The sequence below is a fragment of the Callospermophilus lateralis genome, chromosome 2, assembly GCF_048772815.1.
Source record: "Callospermophilus lateralis isolate mCalLat2 chromosome 2, mCalLat2.hap1, whole genome shotgun sequence".
In the NCBI taxonomy this organism is placed as follows: domain Eukaryota; kingdom Metazoa; phylum Chordata; class Mammalia; order Rodentia; family Sciuridae; genus Callospermophilus; species Callospermophilus lateralis.
Genome location: NC_135306.1, coordinates 159,496,710 through 159,516,530, shown reverse-complemented (window position 1 = coordinate 159,516,530; position 19,821 = coordinate 159,496,710). Strand labels below are relative to the sequence as shown.

Sequence of the window (19,821 nt, the reverse complement as noted above, 5' to 3'; positions counted from 1 at the left end):
AAAGTAGAAGCTGAAAATACAAATGTACCTTTCCAAGCCTCCTTTGTAGCTAGCACTAGTGCTTCACCAAAGCCACACCAATTAGATGCATCATGCCTGATTCTGAATTTAGACAGGATTCTATGGAGAACTCTCCCTGGCAGCAGGAGCTATGTGAGTTCCTGGGCAGCAGAGTGTCCAGGCCAGAGGTATTCCACAGTTCAAGTGTAATATCTGCCCTCTGGTGGCTGCAGCCATTTTCCTGTGGCTCTTCATTGGAGTAACTGGTACAAACTAGGCTACATAGCCTCTGCACCCGATTTTTTAGTCATCATGATGTTCTATGAGCTACCCACAGCATCCTTTTAAAAAAAGAAAAAAAAATTTATTTTAAATCGTACTAAATATAAGTGTTCTTTGACACCCACATACCAAATTATAGTTATTCAAAATTTACACACATTGATTAATGTTGGTTGGTTTCCTTGGGAAGGAGACTGTGGTACAGACTTTGGGGTGACAAGTTTATTGAAAGGGATCAGCATTCTTTTTAAAAAATATTTTATTTTTGGCTTACATCAGCCAAGTTGGCTGTTTCCTAGTAAGCATATGGACTGGCAATTCACTCATACTGGGTATCTTGCCCATTTCAAACATACCCTTTGCTTTTCTACCTCATAGAACTACAACTATTTCTTCTATCCAGAATTATTCTTCTCTGCCTTCTCCATTAATTGAAATCCTCCCTATCCTTTAGTTCAGTATAAGTTCTACTTTCCCCATAAATAAAATAGCTAATGCTTAGTGACTGCTTTCCTTAGTCCAGGCATTCTCTCATTAGATCTTCTTAAAAACACTAGAAAGAGCTTGTGAGCTGTGTTCCAGTACAACTACTCAAGAACTCCCAAGAATTTGTAGGTTCAATAAAACTTTTTTCATGAATGTTATAAAAAGTTGAACAATTGTTACATGTATTTTAAGTCATAAATGATGATGTACAGGATACCTTGGCTGCAATCTCAGAAGTTGTTTATGTTGATTTGTTAGAAGGAGATACAGAATGCCATGTCAGATTTAAAACTCCTGAGGATGCTCAAGCAGTTATGAATGCATATACTGAAATTAAAAAAAAGCACTGCTGGAAACTCGAGGTCCTTTCTGGTGATCACGAACAGAGGTATTGGCAGAAGATTTTGGTAGATAGACAGGCCAAACTTAACCAGCCTCGGGAAAAGAAAAGAGGCACTGAGAAGTTAATCACCAAAGCTGAAAAGATCAGACTGGCAAAGACTCAACAAGCAAGTAAACACATTAGATTTTCTGAATATGATTGAAAAAATTAAAGTTCACCTCTTAATTTCACTGGATACTTAAGTGATTCTGGGAAAATCCATTATTATTATGGTAGTACTATATAATGAATGTATTTCTAAAATCTGCATTTAATTAAAAAACTTTGTTCCTTATATTGTGTAAATAAGCTTTTTTTTTCCCCTAGACAGAAATGCACTATATGCCACAATTTATCATTAAATGCTTTATTTGTTGAAATTACATAAGTCAACCTCAACTGGTTTCATAAATAAATGTTTGGGACATTATTGTTAATTGCTTTTATTTACAAAACAAATACATACTTGCAAAAATAAAAATAAAAGTACCTGAATATAAAGTTCAGAAAAAAAAAAAAAAAAAACACTAGAAAGAAGACAGTAGTATTGTCCCTATTTTAAAGCTCAGGAAATTGCAGCAAAAATAAAATAAGTAAATTGCCCAAGGTCACACAGCTAGTGAACAGAGATGGAGCCAGGAAATTTGACACTTGAACTTGTTAGGAAATGAGCATGTTACAAATTGCAGTTCATCAGTCAAATCTGACTCATTATCTATTTTTATACACCTATGATCTAAGAGTAGTTTTCACATTTGTAAATAGTTGGGGGGGGGTCAAAATAGTATTTCACAATCCACAAAAAAATACATGAAATTCCAATTTTTTTTAAAAAATATTTTGATTAGTTGTTGATAGATCTTTTTTTTTTTAAATTTATATATATGTGGTGCTGAGGATTGAACCCAGTGCCTCACACATGCTAGGCAAGTGCTCTACAACTGAGCCAGAACCCCAGCCCATGAAATTCCAATTTTAACTCTATAAATGACAGTTTTATCAAGAGACAGCCATGCACCGACTGTGACACTTTCATGCTACAACAGCAGAGCTGAGCACGTCTGGTATGGGTTTAAAAGCCCACAAAGCCTCAAATACTTAATGTATGGCCCATGACTAAAAGAATTTAAAATATTGTTTTTAACCACTACATTATATTGTCTCTCTTTTAAAAAGACTTCCCTGATCCCTTAATTCCCCAAGATGGAATAAAGTTTTCCCTTTGGTACATCTGCACCATATTTGCTTTTCTAAAGGGTAGTCTGTTTTTGCTTTACATTACATTTGACTTATTATTCTCCTCATGTAAATTCCTTGAAGACAAGCAGTAACAATTTCTACTTTATATTCTCGTTGGTGCCTCACTTATTGTTGGCAGTCAGAAAAGGTTTACTGATTTAAATAAAAATATGACAGTGCAAACTTTTAAGATTTCAATTATTTTCTTAACATGAACATGAATCATAAAAGTAAGAAATTAGGGCTACAGATGCAGCTCAGTGGTAAAGTGATGGCCTAGCATGCATGAGGCCCTGGGTTCAATCCCCAAGACCAAAGGGGTGGGGGGGGAATAGAGGCTAACCTAGCCTGAATGGGTAAAAATGGGCATTCTCAACCACTTCTGTGAGATGTATAAATTGGTACATACAGTCTTTCTGGAGGGCAATTTTCTCTTGTTCATATGATGCCTTAAAAATGTTCATTTCTTAGGATTTAGAATTATTCTGCTAGAAATTTATTTTAAGGAAATAAGTAAGCTAGTAAGCAAAAAATGTACTCAGAGGAGTCAACACACTTAATGAGTGCACATTACATGCTGGGCACTGAGCTAAATCCTTAAATGCAGAATCTCACAACCCTTAGCACAAACACTATTATTAACCTTATTTCATGGATAGGGAAATTAAGACACAAGAGTAATTTTTGCAGGGTCAAATGATTACAGATGACTTTTTTAAAATGAGAGGACTAGCTGATTTTAATTTTGCACATTATTAGTCTTCCACAAATCTACCACCGCAATGACCGTGAATTACATGAATCAATTTTGGGGTGGTATGGCAGCACAGATACAATACTTCTATTTTTCCTATTTTCTAAGAGTTCAAGAAAAATAGCCCAGAACAAAACAAGCAGATGTCCTTTTTCATTTACTTTGAAAAGTACTGTAAAAAGTCATCCTCTTAGACTTTAAAACAAGAACAGTATTTATTGGCTGGGGTTATAGGTCAGTTGGTAGAGCACTTGCCCAGCATGTCTGAGGCACTGGGTTCGATCCTCAGCATCACATAAAAATAAAAGTATTGTGCCCAATAAAAAATATTTAAAAAAAAACAAAGAAAAAATAGTATTTACTCATAAAACAACCATGAAAACAACATTCTGGATCCTCTTCCCCACACAGCATTACTCAACCAGGTATTATGGTTTTGCCAATATGGAAGTAGATAGAAAATTACGTTGTCACTTATACTGATCAAGACTTTGGACGCAAGGATGGCATTTACAGAGGAAAAAATCCATCCTCTCTACAAATCTCCAGAGGTTTTACATACCCCCAAATTACTTAAGTTTGGGGCTTTTCTGGAGACAAGCTGTTTTGCCTCTATTCTAAAAACACTAGTCAAGGTTCTCCTTCCATATCTACACTAAATCAACACAAATACTTCCAAGTCAGATCTAATCGATGCTAAGATGGCCAGGTAAAAACTCCCCAAAGCCACACCTTACCTCTTCAGGAACAATAATTAATGGATACTTGTCCTCAGATAAAAAGTTGAAAATAACCCATACTTTAAATGCATCTTCTTCTGTAATAAGCAGAGGACTCTTCGTGAGATTTTTTTTTACACAGAGGGTCCAACACATTCTATTGAATTCAATCTTGTCAAAGTTATCTTGGACCTAAAAAGGAATGAGAAAAAACTCCAATGAAACAGTTTAAAATAAGGGTTATATAAGCCAAGTAAAATAGAAGGAAAAGACTTCTTTAGGATTTTATGTTAATCAATTCAACTAACCAACAGCCATACCCCACATATTTGCTCTAAGTAATGCACTTTCAGTTGTTCAACTGAGAACATTATGTTTATCCTGACACTGAAGCAATGTCTGTCCACATCACTAACTGGGCAGTTATTGACCTGTCAAATAGTTTGGGGTTTTTTTTCATGAATACACATTAGCTTTTATATAGATTAGCAACCTAATAAAAAGAAGGAGCTAAGAATGTCATTACTCAGTGTTAGCCACATCAGATACCTCATCTATACCTATATGGTCAAAGAAGAGTCCATCTTTTAGAAACTCTAAAAAGATATCCTTGTCATTCTTCACTCATTGATTTAAGCAATCAATATTCCCTCAGCATTTACTATGAGCCAAATATTATGCTATAAATTAAGGATACAAAGAAATAAGAACTTGCTCTTAGAATGTACACAGTTTATTAAAGAAAACTTATGTAGCTGGGCGTGGTGGTGCACAACTTTAATCCCAACAGCTTGGAGGCTGAGGCAAGAGGATCACAAGTTCAAAGCCAGCCTCGGCAATTTAGCTAGGCCCAAAGCATCTTAGCAAGACCCTGTCTCAAAATAAAAAAATAAAAAGGGTGGAAGTAATTCAATACCCAATACCAAAAACAAAACAAAACATAGGTAAAGGACACAGTATAATGTAACAGTGTATGATTCAAAAGATTTTTTTCACTATTCAACAAGTAAAGTTCAGAGAGCAATTATTATTTGCCAGGAAAAGTGCAAAGACACCCAACATAATACTAGTCCATGTTAGTTAGTTAACTAGTCCAATACTAGTTAGTTAACTAGTCCAATACTAGTTATGTTCTCCGAGGAACATAAAAACAAGTACTATGATAAACAGAGAATACCATAGGAACACAGAAGAACTAATTCAATCTTAAGATTCAAGGGAAGATTTGCAGAATGAGTGCTATGACAACAAAGCTGAGTCCCGAAGGACCTTCAAAAGTCCAAAAAATTAAAAATGGGATGTAGGGTATTCCAGGTAGTAAAACAGAATGTGAAAAAGTCCAGAGGTAAAGACAACTATGGTTAGTTTGGAAGGACCATAGTAAGTTTAATGTGAAGGGTGCACTTGATGCTAAAGGGTGATATCAGAAAGGCTCCTTATAAATGCAGCAAACAGAAACCATCTTGAGTTCCTTTAAATAGAAAAGAAATTTATTGGAAAAACAATTGGGCAACCTGTCAGATCCAAAATGAGAGCTGGAAAATGGAGATGCTGATATCAGGTTACTACCAAGGCAGGGTAGGGAGCCAGAACTATATCCAAAAACAATCACAGAAGAGTCTGGGAGAGACGTGAAGATACCACCATTGTCCCCAGGGGTTGTCACGCCCTTCTTGATTCTCTTGCCACTCTCTGCAGTGGGTCTCCACTAAGCCTGGGCCACATTCCCATGCTCTGGCTGCCAAGAAGCAGGAAAAATGCTGATCTAAACTTTTCAGCTCTCAATGTGAGACAGGTTCTGTTTCCCACCAAGACCCTACTGGATTTCCCAAACATAAGAAAAACTTTTAAATACTAGAAAGACCCAAAACGGCAAATGTCCACTACATGGAACATAATGAAAGGTGAAGCTAGAGAGGTAGATGAAGACTGGGTCATAAAGAGTCTGATCATTCAACTTTCTACTGATGGAGCGGGTGGACCCACAATCCTCATTTTCAAAACATATTTGGGAACAATATGAAAGATCCTTGAGGAGGGAGGAATGGCTAACAGGACATGAGCCAAGTTTTTCATTTTTGGAGAGAGATGAATAAAAAGTGCTGTGTACTCTGTAGGGAAGAAATCACTAGCTGGCTGCAGGGAGAAGCTTCTTTTGATCTCTAACTAGAATTTCTGGTTGGCAAACCAGTCCCCCGAACCCCCCCCCCCAGGAGTAGGAAGATCCCCTTTTATTTTGCCTTCAGAACCTCATCTCTGTGTGGCACTATTTTCCATGCCTACATCACACACAACTGACTTGATAGCGGGAAAGCAGCAAGGGCAACAGTAATTGCTGCTGCTAAAGGTAAATATCATCCCAATTTCACAAATCAGGAAATAGAAGTTTGGAAAAACTGAATACTTTCATCAGGTTCACATGGCTAGTAAATGTCAAAACCAGAGTTTCAACGAAAGCTCAAATGCCAGTTTTTTTCAAACTGCTGGCTAAACTCAATAGATGGAGACCATCTATGTCATAGAGGACACCTATGCAGAACTAGTATCAAAGGCCACTACCACCAGCTCCACCCACACCCTGAAAACACTAAGTGGAAGATATGCCACACAGGGGAAATGACATGTTCATGAAAGCATATCTTGCTCTGAGGAACAAGAAGTGATTCTATGTGGAATATGTGGTGAATCATAGAATTCCCAAAAGGGAGGAGCTAGAAAAGTGGCTACAAAAGCAAAGAAAGACCAAATCATGAAGGATTTAATAATTCTAACAAACAGCCTGTACAAAAACACCAGTTTAAGGGTTTTAGAACAGAAAACAAGCAGGTCATAGGCAGCCCAGGTTAGTGCTTTGTAGAAAAGATGATATTTAAAGTGAACTTTAAGATATAGAGATGGTTCTAAAGGGCAGGAGAAGAAAAGCCATGAGCCAGGGCACAAAGGCAACAGGTGCCACCTGGGTATAGAGAATGGTGAGTAGCCAAGCTGGGTTGAGAAGGCTGCAGGAATAAGCTAAAGGCAGATGTATGCTATGCTTTGGAATTGACTTTATTAATCAGCAAAGGTTTTTGAGTAAAGAGCAACAATTAGTTCTAGGTTTTAGGAAAATTATACAGCAAAATTACACTAGATGGGTTTCAGTAGGCAAAAGACCATATAAAGAGGAAAAAAAAAAAAAAAGATCAGAAAATTACTGCAAAACTTCCAGGCAAAAGGAATTAACGACCCCATCTAGAGTAAGATCTTGGTAAAAATGGATAGAAGGGATGAATACAAAACAGATAAGATTTGGGGACCAGATCAGTGTCTTGACAAAACAAAGGAGAGGGCTGGGGATGTAACTCAATGGTACAGTACTTGCCTGGTATGTGCAAGGTACTGGGTTCAAGCTCCAGCACTGCAAACAACAACAAGGGGAAAGGGAAAGGGAAAGTGTTCAGTTATGGGCATCCTGAAGTTCTGCCAAGACATTTAGACACAGGTATCCAAAGACAACCAGAGAAGTGACATGCAACCTATAACAGAGGCAGATTTATGAATCAAATGCAAAATGAAAATGACTGAAGTCACAACTGTCAATGAGATCACTGAAAGAGAACATAAGGCAAGAACAGAAATGAGGTCAAGGGGCTGGGGATGTGGCTCAAACGGTAGCGCGCTCGCCTGGCATGCGTGCGGCCCGGGTTCGATCCTCAGCACCACATACAAACAAAGATGTTGTGTCCGCCGATAACTAAAAAATAAATAATAAAATTCTCTCTCTCTCTCTCTCTCTCTCTCTCTCTCTCTCTTTAAAAAAAAAAAAAAAGAAATGAGGTAAAAAATGGAACTTCAACGGCTGGAGTTGTGGCTCAGCAGTAGAGGGCTCATCTAGCACGGGCGAAGCCCTGGGTTTAATCCTCAGCACCACGTAAAAACAAAATAAAAAGGTATTGTGTCCAACTACAACTAAAATTTAAAAAAAAAAAAATAGAACTTCAAGGTACACCTGAAGTTCCATTTTAACAAAGGGAGAGGAGGAAGAGTAATTATAATGAAAGAACCAAAGTGGTAGAAAACAAGAAACAATGAAAACTGTGAGAAAATAGTTAAGAAAAAATTTTTATTAATAGTGTCCAATGCCACAGAGAGGTCATAGGAAAAGAGAGTTTAAAAAAGATCACTATGAGCTGGGGATGTGGCTCAAGCGGAGTGTGCTCGCCTGGCTTGCATACGGCCCGGGTTTGATCCTCAGCACCACATACAAACAAAGATGTTGTGTCTGCCGAAAACTAAAAAATAAATGTTAAAAAAAAAAATTCTCTGTCTCTCTTTCTCTCTCTCTCTTAAAAGAAGACCACTGCTTTTGCAATTCTGAGGTCACTAGTTACCTCCAGATTGCAATTGGGACCGGAAACCAATTATATTCTCCATATGTCAGATTGCCTAAGAAAGAATAGTAGCTTTTTGAACCAAGTTCACTATATCTTACTTATTTTTAATAAGCTGTCTGGCTCATTTCTTCTCTAAAGCCTAATCAACTACTTTGGTTTATTCTTGTTCAAAGGTATATTAAATGATGGAATTTACACTTTTAAAAAAGTACAATATTGCCAGGCACAGTGCACATACCTGTAATCCCAGCAACTCAGGTAGCTGAAGCAAAAGGACAACCTCAGCAATTTAACAAGACCCTGTCTCAAAATAAAAAACAAAAAAGAGATGGGGTGCATGCAGTTCAGTGATAAAGTGCCCCTGGGTTCAATCCCTAGTACTATAAAAAGTACAATATCAATTCATATAAGAAAAGTCCACAGCAACCTTCATACTTGATGGTGAAAAAACAAATGCCTTTCCTTAAAGTTCCTCAAGGAATAAGGCAAGGGTGCCCACTCTTGCCACTTCTCAACACAGAACACAGTACTGGAAGTTCTAACCAGAGCAATTATACACTAAAAGAAGTAAGAAGCATACAAACTGGAAAAGAAGAAGTAAAATTACCTTTTTGTGTATGACACGATCTTATATGTAGTAACTCCTAAAGTTTCACACAAACACTACTAGAATAAATGAATTTAGCAAAGTTGCAGGACACAAAAAAATCAATGCCCCCAATCCGTTACATTTCCATATACTTACAATGAATAATCCCAAAACAAAATTAAGAAAGTTATCAGTTACTGAACAGAGACACTTCACATAAGAAGAAATACAATCAGTCAACAAATATATGAAAAAATGTTCAACAACTCTAGCAATTAGAGAAATGCAAATTAAAACTTCACTGAGATTTCCTCTCACTCCAGTCAGAATGGAAATTATCAAGAATACAAATAACAATAAATATTGGCAACGATGTTGGGGGAAAAGTTACACTCATACATTCCTGGTAGTACCACAAACTAGTACAACCATTCTGGAAAGCAATATGAAGATTTCTTAGAAAACCTGGAATGGAACCACAATTTGACCCAGTTATCCCACTCTTCAACATATATCCAAAGGACTTAAAATCAACATACATAATGACATTGCCACATTAATATTTATAGCAGCTCAATTCACAATAGCTACATTATGGAAGCAACCTAAATGCCCTACAACAGATGACTGGACAAAAAATGTGGTATATACACACAATGGAATATTACTCAGCCATAAAGAAGAATAAAATTATGGCATTTGCTGATAAATAGATGAAACTGTAGACTATCATGCTAAGTCAAACAAGCCAATCCCCAAAAAAACAAAGGCCAAATGTTCTCTCTGATATGTGGAGGCTAACACAATAAGTAGGGTGGGGGGATAGAAATTCATTGGATTAGACAAAGGAGGAGAATTAGGGAAGGATGGGGGATGGGAATAGGAAAGACAAAATGAATCAGACATAACTTTCTTTTGTTCATATGTGAAGATACAACCAGTGAATATACATGTATAACCTCAAGAATGGGAAATTATACTCCATGTATGTAAAATATGTTGAAATACACTCTACTGTCAAGCATATCCAAGAAGAAGAGATTTTTAAAAAGAAAATATCAGTTACAATAGCATCAAAAAGAATAAAATGCTCAGGAATTAAATTAACCAAGAAGGGGAAAAGACCTATACAATGAATACTACAAAATGCTGCTGAAAGAAAGTTTAGGAGATACAAATAAATGTAAAGACAACCCACGTTGTTGGAAGAATTAATACTGTTAAGATGCTCACACAACTTAAGCAATCTACAGATTCAATGCAATCCCTATCAAAACCCCAATACACTGTTTGCAGAAACAAAAACATCTGAAATTCATATGGAATTTTAAGGCACCCCAAAATAGCCAAAAAAAATCTTGGGGAGAAAAGAAATCAAAACTGGAAGCCACATTCCTCCTGACTTCAAGACATATTACAAAGCTATAGTAATCAAAACAGCATAGTACTGACAAAAAAGACAGATATATAGACCAGTAGAACAGAATAGAGAACCCAGAAATAAACCATCATGCATATGATCAAATGATCTTCAACAAGGTTGCCAAGAATACACAACAGGGAAAAGATAAGAGTCTTCAACACATAGTACCAAGAAAACCGGATATTCATATTGACAGTAAATGAAGATAGATCCTTACTTAACATCACTTACAAAAATTAACTCCAAATTTATTAAAGACCTAAATCTCAGACCTAAATCTCCTAGGAGAAAACACAGGGTGAATGCTTGATGACACTGAATTGGCAATGACATTCTTGGATGTGATATAAAAAAAAAACAAGCAACAAAATCAAAAACAGAAATGGAACTACAACACGCTTAAAAACTTCTGCACCACAAAGGAAATAATCAACAGAGTGAAAAGGCAACCTACAGAGTGGAAGAAAATATTTTTGAAAACCATATATTGGATAAGAGAGTAATATCTAAGCTGGATGCAGTTGTGAACAACCTGTAATACCAGCAATTCACGAGGCGGAGGCAGGAAGGTCAGTTCAAAGCCAGCCGCAGCAACTCTGGGAGACTTTCAGACACTTAGCGAGACCCTATCTCAAAATAAAAAATAAAAAGGACTGGGGATGTAGCTTGTGGTATAGCACCTGTGGGTTCAATCCCCAATACCAAAAAAAAAAAAAAAAAACAAACCAAGTTAACATCTAGAATATTCCAAGAACTCCTACAACTCAACAACAACAATAAAATCAATTTAAAAATGGACAAAGAAGAAAAATAAAAATAAAAATGAACAAAGGATCTGAATAGACACGTCTCTACAGAATATATACAAATTTTCAACAAGCATATGAAAAGATGCTCAACACATTTATCATCAGGAAAATGCAAATTAAAGTACAATGAGGGCTGGGTTGTGGCTCAGCGGTAGAGCGCTCTCCTCGCACATGCGAGACCCTGGGTTCGATCCTCAGCACCACATATAAATAAATAAAATAAAGGTATTGTGTCCAACTACAACTAAAAAATAAACATTTTTAAGATAAATAAAGATATTGTATCCATCTACACAAAAAATTTTAAAAAAACTGAAAAGAAGACCTTGAAGAGATTTGCACACCACGTTCACTGCGCCATTATTTATATTAGCCAACATATGGAAGCAACCTAAATATCCATCAGAAAGATGAACAGAGAAATGTGATATATATGTAAATATATAGATACATAGATAGCCAATAGAATATTATTTGACCTTAAAAAAAGGAAATTCTGTCATTTGCTACAACACAGATGAACCTTAAGAATATTATGCTAAGTGAAATAAGCCAATCATAAAAGTTAAATAATGCATGATTTCACTTATGAGATATCTAATTAAAGTAACTTGAATTCACTAAACCGAGAGAAGAATAGTGGTTGCCACGGTCTGGGGAAGAAGGAAAAGGGGCATTATCCAATAGAGTTGGAGGCCTTTAAGGAGAAAAAAGCTTTAGGGACTGGAGTTGAAGCTCAGTGGTAGAGTGCTTGCCTCATACGTGTGAGGCACTGGATTAATTCCTAGCACTACATATAAATAAGCAAATAAAATAAAGGTCCATCAACAACTTAAAAAATATTTTAAAAAAAGAAGAAAAAGTTCTAGAAATCTCTCTACAGCAATATGCATATAATTTAAAATACCACATATGTCCTTAAAACTGTTAAAAGAGTAAATTTATGTTATGTATTTTTAAACACAATTCTTTTTTAAAAAAATATTTATTTTTTTTAGGTGTAGATGGACACAACACAATGCCTTTATTTTTATATGGTGCTGAGGATCGAATCTGGGTCCCACCCGTGCGAGGTGAGCGCTCCACCGCTGAGCCACAATCCCGGCCCCTAAACGCAATTCTTTCCATATATTTATTGGTTCATTATAATTATTCATAATAGTAGGGTTCATACATGCACACAATATAACAATATAACTAGGCCAATATCATTCTCCAGTATGTCCCATTTCCCTCTCTTCCTCCCTCCCCTGGTCCCTATCACAATTTTTTTAAGTACAAAATCCATTACTTCTCAACATTAAATAGTACATAAAGAATTAGCATTCAAGTGCTTTCACATGAGGGGTTACACCAAACAAAGTAATGAAATTCCATTTGGGGTCTGCAGGATTTCATACACCATATGCTAAAACAAATAGTAATGTTCAATGCTCTAAGAATAAAGGAACATATATGATGAGCTAATTTTTTAAACTGCTACCAAGTTTTTGATTATTATTAAATTATATGATGTTCTGGAAGGAAAAGATAAAATAGAGAAAAAGCAATATGCTGATCAGAGTGCACATAGAAAGCAACTATATGCGTAGGAAAGGGAAAAGAATAAATCATCTTTGCTATTCATATAGTCAAGTCTGTATCAATATCTGTCTTTGGGGCTGGGGTTGTGGGTCAGCAGTAGAGCACTCACCTAGCACATGCAAAGCATTGGGTTCGATCCTCAGCACCACATAAAAATAAATAAATAAATAAAGCTATTGTGTCCAATTACAACTAAAAAATATGTATATGTGAAAAAAAATCTCTTTGAGCTGAACTGCAGCTCAAGACCTTTATTTTTAGGTCCTCTCTTTTACTATATACATCTGATAATATGCAAATATTTATTAGCTGTCTACTACAAGTCAGTAGTAGACATATGTAACAGCATATGTAACATGAGAGTCCCACATCAAATAAGACAGAGTCCCCACTTTACAGAGCTTCTAGTCACTAGGAATCTGATGTGATGAGGAATACAGTTATGTGCAATGCTACAATCAAGATGAGTTCAGGGTGCTCTGGAATATAATTCAGATGATGGGGATGGAGGCTGAATGCAAATTATGCTTACTTATGAAGGGTACATAAGGATTATTTAGGTGAAAATAGAGCAGAGTCATGAGCCAGGATTTTTCTGCTAGTGCTCTGCACTCAGCTATTGAATGGAAATGTCAAAGGGCTAGATGCTTAGGGATTGTTTCAGGAATGTGAAAAACAAAGTTCAAGGGATTGTTTACATAAGTTCATCACTTATTTTTTACCAATTTTTAAAAGGCTCAAGAACAGTAAATTTTTGCTGGGAGCAGTGGTGCACATCTATAATCCCAGGGCTCGGGAAGCTGAGACAGGGGATTGAGAGTTCAAAGCCAGCCTCAGCAAAGCGAGGCGCTAAGCAACTCAGTTGGGGATGTGGCTCAGTGGTTTAATGCCCCTGAGTTCAATCCCCAATACAAAAAAAAAAAAAGGATAGTAAGTTTTTATATCTACTAGGATAGTGGCAGTTATAAAAAAAAAAAAAAGGAAGAAGAAAAAAAACAAGAAAGAAGATGTGTATAAACAGTGAATGGGTGAACAAATGTGGTATGTCAACACAATGGAATATTATTCAGCCATAAAAATGAAGTACATGATACAACATGGATAAACCTTGAAAATATTATGTTATGTTAAGAAGCCAGACACAAAAGGCTACACTTTATATGATTCCATTAATAAGAAATATTCTGAACAAGCAAACCCAGGGAGTCAGAAAGTAGATTAATGGTTGCTAGGGGGCTGGGGAAAGGCAGAATGAGACTGACTACTTATAGATATTGGATTTCTTTGGGGGATTAGAGAATTAGAGATGATGTCTGTATAACACAATGATGTACTAAAATTATTGAATTATACACCTTAAAATGGTAGGTTTTGGGCGTGAAATGGTAGGTCTGAGCTGGGGATATAGCTCAGAGATAAAGTACTTTCCTAGCACACACAAGGCCCTGGTTGGTCCCCAGCACTGCAAAAACCAAACTAATAAAACAGTAAATTTTATGTTATGTCAATTATATCTCAATGGAAAAATATTAGTTTCATAAACCGCTTAAACCAGAGCAAAAGTACAAAAACCAAAAAAATGGAGAAGGCAAAAGGGGAAGACTCTTATAGCCACACATATAATTCTAACCTCCAACTCTCTTCTGAGACCAAGTTCTAGATTTACTGTAGTTCACACAAAATCATGAATTCTTTAAAATAGAAGGCCATATTTTATTCACAGGGCATCCTCTCTGCATTGTATGCAGGTTCATTTGCTCATCTGTTCACCAAGTGCCAGTCACTGTGTTAAGACTGAACAACAGTGAATCAGCCCTCACCATCACAGGACTTACACACCACACTGTAAGCAGAATCCAAGCCCAAACATCACAGCAACAGCCTAGCACCTATAAGCTGAAAATTCTTAGTCCTCAGAAGGAAAAGGATAGGATGCTGTGAGAACACATCATGAGACTGTTATTAGCTCTGGAAAGGGTGGGGTGTCACCTTAGGAAACCTCCCTGAGGAAGTGACAAGCACACAAATATCAGAGGATGGACAAGAAGTGACTGCATCTTAAGGGTGGAGGAAGTCTTACTGCAGAGGAAGCAGCATATCTGAAGGCTCTGAGGCAGAAAGAGCCTGGGTAATATGAGGAACAGAGAAAGGTCAATGCTGTAGCACTGAAGTAAACAACTCAAATGCCTATCCATTGGTGAGTGTGTTAATGTGGTGAATCCATAACAGAATATTATTTGGCTATAAAAAGGAATGAAGCACTATTACATGTAACAACATGGATAAACCTTGAAAAATGTGCTAAGTAAAAGAAGCTAGAAACAAAAGGCTCCATATTATATGACTCCATTAACATTAAATGTCCAAAATATGCAAATCCATAGATAGAAAACAGACTGGTGCTATTGTTGTAAGAAGGGGGTTGTAAGAAGGGGAGTGTGACTGCTAATGAGTATGGAATTTTAGGGGGAAGGAATAGTGAAAATATTACAAAATAGATTGTGGTAATAGGTCACACAAAATAGTAACTAAAGTAAAACCACTAAATTGCATGTGTCAAATAGGTAAATTATACAGTATATGAATTATATGTCAATAAAGCTTTTTTTAAAACAATATTTCTTTATAGCACTCTGACATTTACAGTGTTGATCAAAGTACTCACAGCAGCATAGTAACCCATAGTTCTCAGCATGAATCCCCTTTATTTGCTCAGAAGTGCAGAGTTCTCTGTTGATTCACAAATACAATGAAAATGTAGAGTACAACTTGGTCAATGTGCCAAATTAAAACCATATGAGGGCTGGGGATGTGGCTCAAGTGGTAGCGCGCTCGCCTGGCATGCGTGCGGCCCGGGTTCGATCCTCAGCACCACATACAGACAAAGATGTTGTGTCCGCCAAAAACTAAAAATAAATATTAAAAAAATTCTCTCTCTCTCTCTCTCTCTCTCTCTCTCTCTCTCTCTCTCACCTCTCTCTTTAAAAAAAAAAAAACAAAAACAAAAAAAAAAAACATGATTTTCAGCATGTCTGTAATCTAGCTATTCAGGAGGCTAAGGCAAGAGGATCATGAGTTCAAGGCCAGCCTGAGTAACCTATCAAGGTCCAGTCTCAAAAAAAAAAAAAAAAAGACGATATGACTTTCAAACAACAATGAAAGAAAAAATAATACAGACTACAAAGCAGAAAGAGCATACAAAAGTATGGGTTTGCATAGTTAAGAGCATTATCACTTCATATTCAGTGATGGCTATCAGGCACACAGTGGAAGTACTCTGAGAGCTGAAGGCACAGCTATTTAACCAGCAAAAGAAACCTGAACCCACGTGTTATGCAAGACCTAACTGCCACATGAGCACCAAGCATGCTAATAAAGCTCACACACCAAAGGGGAAAAGAGCATAAAAGTCTTGACTAGACTAGAAAAACACAATGCAGAAACTTCTAGTCTTAAAGGAGATGGCATTAAGCCAAATGTTCTGTTTTTCTCTTGTATGCATGTTCCAAAAAACAAAATAAAAAAAAAATTCTGTTGGAAAGAATCAGAGTCTCCAAGTTGAAGTTGGTATGTTGCCAATGAATTACCGGTTTTAATCACATAGCAAAGACCAAGTCTTACTCTATAGAATCAGGGAAAAGAACTGACAATGATTTGGACCAGCAAGCCTAATCAGCCATTAAATCTCATGAAAGAATTAGACTGCCTCTTAAACATGCTGAAGCAGAACTAGTTTTCTCTACGTAGTTCCTTGGACTAAAAAGAAAAAAGTATTAATATACCAATTTCTTCAGTTATTCACCATCTGATAATCCAGGTATGGTGTCATTTTGCAAAAAAAAAAAAAAAAAAAAGTAGAAGAAGAAAAATTCACTAAAATTTCTTCCTAGATGTTTGTGAAATTCCACTCTCTTGCTAAAGAAGGAATTTAGCAAAGTTAGCATGCAGGGAAGGCAAAATATTTGATAAAAGAACAACAGACAAGTTAATCATGTAAGTTTCAGAAAAACTAAAAATAAATTCAATCAATGTGAAGAACAACAGCAATGATTATCAGGAAGTAAACACAGAAGCCAAATATAAAAATTACCTTTTATTAAAGTGAGTTTCAACAAAATTGTATGTTAGTCCCAACCCCTTCAAAATAATACTCTCAGTCGAAAGCAAAAGACCTCTAAAATAACCTGGAGACTAACCAAATGGAGACTAAAGAATACCACACACTAAGAGAAAAGAATCATCCTAAAACACTTGAAAGACTAAGAGAACTGGATGGTTGCTGCAATAGTTTGAGATTATAAGAATTTTTTTTTCCAGAAAAAGTATAAAGGGTTTAAGTGAAGTATGACCCAGCATGCAGTGGGCCACCTTCAAGAGAGAAAACAGCCTGCTGTCAGACTTTTTTTTAAGTAACTCCACCCCTGTCTTCAACTAATATTTCCCTGCATAACCAAATAACTAAGAAAAAACATAATTCTGAAAGGGAGTTATTGATCCTTCAAGAGTACAGTTAAAGGGATGCTAGTGGAAAAAATAAATGGTTTAGTTCCAAAACTTATTTAATCCTTATTAGCCTAGGCCATCTTAGGCTGTATTTTCTCCTGCATTAAATGGAGATAATTCCAGTTCTACCTCACAGGATTAATATGAGGATCAAATGAGGCAGTACATATAAAAGCACACCTTGCAAATGTCTAATCAATACTTACTATTTTCTTTGTGTAACTAATGGCAATCTATAAGCTTTGTGTTAACATTCTTCAGTCACTATTGGTGTTTTTTTTCTCCCCAAGCAAATTTCAAAACAAGGCACTAATCTTTGCACAATTTAAACCCACACCATGGAAACCTTGGCTGTCTTACTTGGATTGCAGGGCTGGCGAATTTCCACTCCAGGTGGCTAACAGTAACAAACAAGGACTCACTGTTCATCACATCCTCACTCGCTCCGTGAATAAGTTTTTCTCCAAATTAAGTGGTTCATTTTGGACTTTTGTCTCTTCCAGTTACAAAACTTTAAAATATCCAAATACTTAAACAACAAACATTTTAAAACTTAAAGTTGAAGAGGTTTAAAAAATATTTCATCAAGGGAACAAAATGCAGTACTAAGGTATAGCACTTCAAGATATTAAACCAGTGAATATTCTCCCCAATGACCCGTTCCACACATATTCTAGCACTAAAAATCAAAACAATTTCCAGATTTCTGAGAATTTCCCTGTATGTTCTAAATATTTTAATAAGACACAATTCTACTGTCTGTAATTTTTAAGATTAAATGCATGCACACAGAAGGTCATCAAATATTTGCTGAAGACATATTTACTTTTTACTACAGAACAACTAATCAACGAACAAAATAGAGCAGCAAAAAAAACAAAAAACCTCCAGAAAATAGCATAGCATCTTACTGAGAAGATGCTTCAGATGTTCAGAAACCAACACGTTGATTAAATCTTTTAAACACTTTAAAAGGGCTCATAAAATTCACCCTGTTAAAGTACACAATTTGACTATATATTCACAAGGCTTTACAACCATTATCACTATCTAGAACATTTTCATCATTCCCCCAAAGAAACTCCAAGCCATTAGTAGCCACTCATCATTTCAACACCCCCCAACAGTCCCTGGCAATCTATAGTCTATTTTTCATCTCTATATATTTGCCTATCTGGGACCTTTTATATAAATGGAATCATCATAAAATATATGAGTTTTCTAGTTTTGAGTAAATCTTCCATTTCATTATCATGTGGTTTGTTTTCTTCCTAACTAAACATGACTATACAACATGGTAACTGTAGTTAATAACAATATACTATACACTTGAAAAACTGCTAAGAGTAGATTCTAAGTATTTTGACTACAAATAAGTGGTAAGTATGTGAGGTAATACACGTTACTCTGATTTCACCATTCTGCAGTATATACTACTTCAAAACATATAATACACTATAAATATATATGGTTTTATTTGTTGAATTAAAAAAAAAACAATTCAGGGAGGAAAGCACATACACAACATATACAACATGTATACATACACAGATACACATGTATACATACACAGATATACACACACACACACACACACACTTATATATATATACACACATATACATATACGCACAAAGAAAGATCAGGAAATTGTACTGTGGGGCTGATGGATAATAATAGATATAGATACAAAAAAGTACTCTGCAAATGAACACACTGTAATTTTGATTACTTTATTTCAAAATTTCTGAAACATATGATGTAGCCTCTTGTGATTTTTAAAAAGAATCCTGGGGCTAGAGTTATGGCTGAGTGGTAGAGTGCTTGCCTCCCATAAGTAAGGCACTGGGTTCCATCCTCAGCACCACATAAAAATTAATTAATTAACTGATTGATTAATTAAAGGTATAGATTCCATCTACAACTAAAAAAAAAAATATATATATATATATATATATATAAAAGAATTCTGGGGCTGGGGTCTTGGCTTAGTGGTAGATTCACGTGCAGGGCATTAGGTTCAATCCTCAGCACCACATAAAAATAAAGGTATTTAAAAAAAAAAAATCCTGACCAATATTTTGACCTTTTCCATGTTACTAACCTATTACAATAAATGGTAATTACTATATTTTGCTATTGTAAAAGGACACTAAATTACTTTTAAATTTATGTATAAATAAAAATCTGAAGTCACAAAAAATATATAAATAGTTGTGGTATTTAGGTAATAGGAAAATGGAGTCTTTAAAATATTGTGGCTCAGTGGTAGCATGCTTGCCTAGCATATGTGAGACACTGGGTTCGATTCTCAGCACCACATACAAATAAATAAAACAAAGGTCCATCAACAACTAAAAAATATTTTTAAAAAATAAAAATAAATTTATTTTATTTTTGATTTAAAAATGTTGTCACTCTTTGAAAGGCATTTTTGATGTATATCAAAAAAGTTCATGCTTAGTGTAATAAGCAGGTAAAACTAAGAATTCCCTAACTTTTGATATGAATATTACTGTCATAGCTAAACTAAATGTACATGATATGGAGATGACAATGACACTAATGTATTGTTCAGTAAAAAAGTTACATTGCAGAACCGCACATATGATTCTTGATATAGAAAACAAAACACCACATAGAGCCAGGCATAGTGGCTCACATCTGTAATTGCAGCA

General features: G+C 35.7%; 1 protein-coding gene across 1 annotated transcript in view; it reads right to left on the bottom strand.

Annotated features, from left to right (window-relative positions):
• Swap70 (switching B cell complex subunit SWAP70) overlaps positions 1 to 19,821 on the bottom strand; it is a 70,597-nt gene that overhangs the window by 30,375 nt on the left and 20,401 nt on the right. The window contains exon 3 of the mRNA XM_076846867.1: positions 3,881 to 4,054. Within this exon, the coding sequence (XP_076702982.1) occupies positions 3,881 to 4,054 (174 nt within the window). The remainder of the gene's footprint in view (positions 1 to 3,880; positions 4,055 to 19,821) is intronic.